Source organism: Zeus faber, assembly GCF_960531495.2.
Source record: "Zeus faber genome assembly, chromosome: 22".
In the NCBI taxonomy this organism is placed as follows: Eukaryota; Metazoa; Chordata; class Actinopteri; order Zeiformes; family Zeidae; genus Zeus; species Zeus faber.
Window position 1 is genome coordinate 8,652,683 of NC_137209.1, and position 6,524 is coordinate 8,659,206.

Genomic DNA, 6,524 nt, shown 5'->3' on the forward strand with positions numbered 1-6,524 from the left:
CTCGCTTTCAAAATAGCTGCCCCGCTCGGAGGCCCCGCGCCCCCCGCACGACACCGGACCCTGCTGACGTCATCCGGCAACAGATGCTGCCGCTGCTGCTTGTCGGGGTGACGTCACCGCACAGAGACGCCATAGGCTTCTGCTACTGATACTGATGCTGCGTTCCGCTGTTGTCCGAACTCCGGGAAAAATCCGCCCTCCCAGTTGAGGGGGGGGGGGGGGGCAAGGGAAGCGGCCGTTTAAGTCGGAATTTCGAAAAAAAGATTAGATATTTAAAGTCGGAATTCTTGTGTCGGATTTCCGTGGGCGTTGACGACATACCTGACGTCTCCGATACATGACGTCACGCCCCGTTAACATTGAACAAAGTTCCCTTTGCGTGTCTTTTTTTTTTAACGCGTCTGACTTCGACCCCGTAGTTTATAATGTTATGTAACACACGTTTTAGTAGCGTGCAGAGTTCACAAGCTCCAAAATTAAAGACAACTTTACTGCGGACGGGCTTTCCCAAACAGAAGCAACGAAAAACGTTACGCTCGGAGGAGGCGATTGGACAATCGTGATTCCGCGTTTGCAGGGAATGCAGCGCCGGTCCTCACGCTGGCGGTAGTTTGGACGTTCACAAATTGAATTTGAAAAAAAAGTTTAACAACTGTAAACTAAAATAAATAAAGCATCATTCACTCCGAGCACAATGTTCTGATCCTCACAGGTGTCCTCTATACGTTTCTTCAAAACAAATTACATTTTTAATATAATATATTATTACAAGAATGTCGGCGTGCTCGGTGCTGCCGCCTGTGGCCACGACTTGTATTGTCACCAATTTAATTGATTAAATGAATACTAATTGACTCATCACTGGTCATCAAGGAAACTTATAAAGGAAAAATGTAAATATCAAAACTGCGTTTAAGTGACAAGATTGGTGGTGCACAGGATGCTATCAGCAGAGTCCTGAGTCAGGGCCTATTCGCAGTCTTATGATAATATATTATTATATCATTATATATATATATTATAAATTAGAATAACCTGCAGAATCCATTGCTGCAGTTAACTGCATTTAACTTGTTGTATATATTAGTTATAGGTTATGCAAACAATCAAAAGTAGGCCTGCGGTATCTTTAATTTTCCAAGAAAATCGGGACGATGCAACTGTTTCACCAAAAAAATAACCGTAGCCCACTTTATTAGGAAAGACACGCAATGTTTTCAGTCGTGGTTTATTCCGATTCGATCGCCAACCAAATATTTCACAGTTTATAAAAGAAAAAAAAAAGATTTCACTTCCAAAGCAACTCCATACAAACAAAACCAAATATTTTTAAATCCCTTATATATTCAAGTCCGCTTGCGCTTGATCACCGAGTTGATCCAGTCCATGTAGTTGACCACTTTGGTGTAGACGCCCGGCTTCCCGGAGCGGCCGCAGCCCTCTCCCCAGCTGATGATCCCGTACAAGAAGCTTACGTCGTCCCTGATGCAGGCTAGGGGGCCTCCCGAGTCACCCTGGGAAGACACACACACACACACACACACACACACACACACACACACACACACACACACACACACACACACACACACACACACACACACACACACACACACACACACACACACACACACACACACACACACACACAAACACACACGTATATATCGTATATAACGTATATATCAGACTGAAATACCCAAACATAAATCCACGAAGATGGCAGAAAGAAAACAAGCCTGTCTGTGTGATTGTTTTCTGGTAGTAGATAAATAGGTGGAGGCTTTGTTCATCCCTGGAGGGACATTGCAGTGTTACAGCAGCTCCCATCAAAAACAACAGGCAATAATAATAAAGTAATGGAATAAAAATGAACAAAAAAAATTTGGGAATATGCAATAAACTGAAAACTCAACTAAGAAAAATTGACAATAACAAGAAAATAATCCTATAATAAACAACAAACGTCGAGAAATTTGGCAATATGCAGTCACCTGAAAGACAATAACATAAACTTAAAAATAAACAAGAAACAAGAAAACATTGGCAATATACAATAAACCTGAAAATGAAGCAAATAGAAAATAACAAGTGAAATAATCCTAGAATAAACAACTATGACAATTAACCTAAAAAAGAATAAAGAATCCTAAAATAAACAAGAAAGAAGGAAAAAATGGCAATAAAACAATTGCCCTTAAAATATCGCGATAAACAATAAAACAAAAGTAAAATTGTGGCAGTTTGCATTCAAGTAACTCCTTCCCACCTGACACGCATCCACACAGTGGTTGATTCCGGCGCAGAGCATGTCGGAGGTGACGTGGTTTCCGTAGACCTCTGGTTTGGTGCACGACTGGTGGGGAACCAGCCTGACCCCGGCCTCCTGCAGGGTGGAGTACTCCTTCGCTTCTGGGGAAGAAAAACACACGACGTCTATTAATATGTGACATCCCAGAGTGCAGCCCATACGCGAGGAGCAGATTAGTGAAAATATTCTACATCTTCTGAGACTCCTCTGCAGTGTATAGACACCCGCTTCGTTCTGGATAATCGTTAAGATTCCACAATCATATGTTTCCACCTAAATTTGAGGAAGATTTTAAACCCATTTTAGGAATGTTGCATCAAATAAAATGCAAATTTGGGGCATTTTCCATCAGTTGGGTTGAGACAAATTAACCATCTAACTGAATCGTTATGCTCCCATTTTCAATGTCCATATATGGCTCTAGGAATAGGAAAAGGTAAACATGTATTATTACTATAAGCTCATTATATGATAGTGGCGTAAAACAAATAAAACAACTTTGAATCACAACTATTTCGTATGACAATTCATCTTCAATTAAAATGTATACTGCGATGATCCCTGCATTAGTAACTCATATGCAGAGAAATGTAGTCGTGGGACACTTGAGATAACGCTTAATTGCTCCCTAGGGCTAAATTCAGGAAGCATTTGTCTTGTGGAAGTACCTCGGTGTTTTGTTTGCAAGTCTCTCAGCAGCCTCAATATTCTTTATTTATTAAGGTATCGTTCTTTTTCACGATGCGGCGCCACGGCGACACTGAAACAACCCGTGGAGACTTACTCTCGTGCATGTGTCCCCAGCCGCTGATGGAGCAGCAGTAGTTGTCGGGGAAGCTCATTCCTTTGTCTGGCAGGCAGATGGGACGTATGAAGGGGGTTTTCCTCACGCAGTGGCCATTTTCCTTCTTCAGTTTCACCAGAACTGCAGAGTAAAAGAACAACATCAGAATTATCGCTAAATTCCTGAACCCCTAGACTGGATGAGTCCTTGTGTGTGTGCGTGTGTGCGCGTGTGTTTGCACTCCGCCCTTCCTACCGATGTCGTGCAGAGTGGGATTGAAGACGGAGAACTGTTTGGGGAAGATGTAGTTCTCCACTGCGAACGTCCTGGTGTTGGGGCCGGTGACGTTGAAGTTCTGCTGTCCGAAGACCACCCGGATCTGAGACTTGAGCGGGCTGCGGGGGGGAGCGGAGAACACGGCGACGTCAGTCAACCAATCGGCGCTTTCGTGACATATCCCCAGTGTGAACGCGAATAAATCGGCTCGTTCCTCGTTTCCCATACGGATGTCAGAAAATCTGCTCCACGGGAAATCTAACATCTACGAAAGGTAAATACATTTTTCAGGTATATATTGCCCGGATTTTCCTAATTTCTATCTGTCTGTCTGTCTGTCTTGTACCAGTGATTGATTTATTCTTTTAGGTGTTCCTCCTCGCTGGAAGCTTGTCTAAAAATATGTCCGTAAAACAGCAATGTTGAAAGGTCAAAGTCAAGTCTATAAATTGTCGGGCGGTCGGTCGGTTATGACTCGTTGTTCAGCTGTCAGAGGCACGGTGCTTTCGGAAAAACCTCCAGGCCCGAGGATAACGGTCCACCTATTCCATTTATTCATCTGGAATCTGGATCTGATTTTCCAGGATGGAGCGTTTTCAAGACACAAAATGAGATGTTCATTGGGAATCATCCACAGGGCTAAAAGAGAGCGTTGTTGGAAACCCGCCTTGAATAAACTTTGAATTAATACAAATTAGAATGCCCTAAACGACCCCATTCCACTCTGTTTCAGAAATGTTTCTGAAATTCTCCAATTATTACAATATTACAATATATTACAATTATAACAATCATTTAATTGTTGGATAGACAGACAGACAGACAGACAGACAGACAGACAGACAGACAGATAGACAGATAGATAGATAGATAGATAGATAGATAGATAGATAGATAGATAGATAGATAGATAGATAGATAGATAGATAGATAGATAGATAGATAGATAGATAGATAGATAGACAGACGGACAGATGGACAGATAGATAGATAGATAGACAGACAGATGGACAGATAGATAGATAGATAGATAGACAGACAGATGGACAGATAGATAAATAGATAGATAGATAGATAGATAGATAGATAGATAGATAGATAGATAGATAGATAGATAGATAGATAGATAGACAGACAGATGGACAGATAGATAGATAGAAGGACAGAGAGATAGATAGAGAGACAGACAGACAGACAGACAGACAGATAGACAGACAGACAGACAGACAGACAGAATCTTTATAAATATTATTATTAATATTATTGACATTGAACATTGGAACATAAAAAGTCAATAGTGAGTCGGTTTGCATTTCATTCAATGCAATATTCAATGGTGACGATGAGCGCCAATAATTGCAATCAAGTGATCTAATCAATCATGTAACTAACTGTGCATGACGTACCTGCGGAAGAAGCAGTGGGCGGCAGAGACCACCCAGCAGGAGGCCACCAGCGTGCCGGCGCAGAAGTCTGTGTTCCCGATGTAAATGGCCGCCACCCAGGGGTGCGTGCCGGGCAGGGCCGCGTTGCCCCCCAGGATCCTGCCCCTGGCGATGGACAGCCTCTTCTTGTGCCTCTTCCCGCACACGGGCTGGCGGGCCAGCCGGGTGGAGGTGATTTGGACGATGCCGGGCCGGACCTCATACGAGATGACTCTCCGAGAGGCTGCGTGAGGAAGCGAGAGGCTTGAACGTTAGAGAACCTCACAGGGGTCAAGGAAACGGACGAAAATGAGGACAGAAAACCACCCTTTTTTATTACCAGTTGACTACAAATAAGATCTACTTTGTGATTATACCTCATTCCGCTCTTTTTTAAACCAGTTTAAATGTCTGAAGCACTCCTCCATTTTCTCCCACTTGACTTTTGACGTATATTTGTTATTCTTCTGCCCATTTTTCCTGTCTTCTTGTTTTTGTCGGTGGTTATTGATGTGATTTATTTTGTTTTATGTGATGTAAAATGTCTTTGAGTACCCTGAAAAGTGCTATACAAATAAAATGTAGTATTATTATTATTATTATTATTATTATTATTATTATTATTCACTTCTATCACAAAATATCTCTTCTCGTCATTTTCTCTCATCACCACCTCTTCTCAGCATCAAAACAAGCTTCTTTTTTATTTTATTTTTTTTTCAAATTCCAACGTAAAAAATAATAATAAATCAAAATGATCCCTCGTGTTCCAGCCAGAACAGTTCATCAGAACAAGCTCAAGTTTCACATTAAACGTGAAATCTCTTCATTGGTCCCTGCAGGTTTGTGAGTCTTCGGTCCTTGACAGGAGGGTATTGTGCCGAGGGATTACCTCATTGGAAAAAGTGTGCCGTGGCAGAAAAAAGGTTTGGAAACACTGACCTATAGTATTTAAAATGGTAAACCTGTGAAAGGCAAGCACGTTCATGCTGCACGTGCAAATCATACGGCGGGGCCCGTGGAGCTATGTTGCCGTGCATTGTTGGTAAAGCTCCCCGCATTCTGGGCATACCCGTAGCATCATGACATCAGGGCCGAGCGTGCCAAACGGTCCCACTCGCTATATAAACATTTGGCTCCACCTGATGCTACATGTTGATTCACCATGACTCACCGAAGGCTTCCCCCCCCTCAGCCCAGCCCACGTCCAAAGGAGTTGGACTTTTTTTTTTTGGAGGAAGTGTGACTCAGGGTACGCTGGGAGATTCTCTCTCACCCACTCCCTCTCTCTCTCTCTCTCCACCATCATCTGTCACCCTAATCACCAACATGTCGCTTGTCGGAATTAAAAAAGTTTGCCCCGGCGAAGTTTTTCCGCGAGCGTTATGAATAATTCCGCGGGCGCCGGCGCGCTTTGCCGTTTTTTCGTCCGGGGGAGAACGAACAGGGCTGGAATTAGGACGCCAAGCGATTATCGCTTCTCTGCCGCTAACGATGATGGAAGTTGAGCGAGGGGCCCCAAAGTGAAGGCATCCAAATGGTCGTGCTGCTCTTGATGAGAGAATATAAGGGGAAGAAAAAAAACACCCCGGCTCGCTGATTGTGAGCTCTATAATTTGCAGCGGGCTCATTGGGCTCAACTATTAATTAACTAAAGGTATCATCTGCCAAATGAACTCACGCGGGGATTGTCGAGATCTTTTTATAGATCAAAGTGACGAAGGGGAAG

At 43.1% G+C, this 6,524-nt stretch overlaps 1 protein-coding gene across 2 annotated transcripts in view; it reads right to left on the bottom strand.

Moving 5' to 3' along the window:
* Nucleotides 1–1,227: 1,227 nt before the first annotated feature.
* The window catches only part of hgfac (HGF activator), a 12,024-nt gene continuing 6,727 nt past the window's right edge, over nt 1,228–6,524 (bottom strand). For both annotated transcript variants that reach the window (XM_080023450.1, XM_080023449.1), the window contains exons 10-14: nt 4,778–5,039; nt 3,351–3,490; nt 3,096–3,236; nt 2,270–2,412; nt 1,228–1,514 (exon numbers count right to left, since the gene is read on the bottom strand). In XM_080023450.1, coding sequence (XP_079879576.1) covers nt 1,347–1,514; nt 2,270–2,412; nt 3,096–3,236; nt 3,351–3,490; nt 4,778–5,039 — 854 coding nt within the window. In that variant the 3' untranslated portion in view covers nt 1,228–1,346. The remainder of the gene's footprint in view (nt 1,515–2,269; nt 2,413–3,095; nt 3,237–3,350; nt 3,491–4,777; nt 5,040–6,524) is intronic.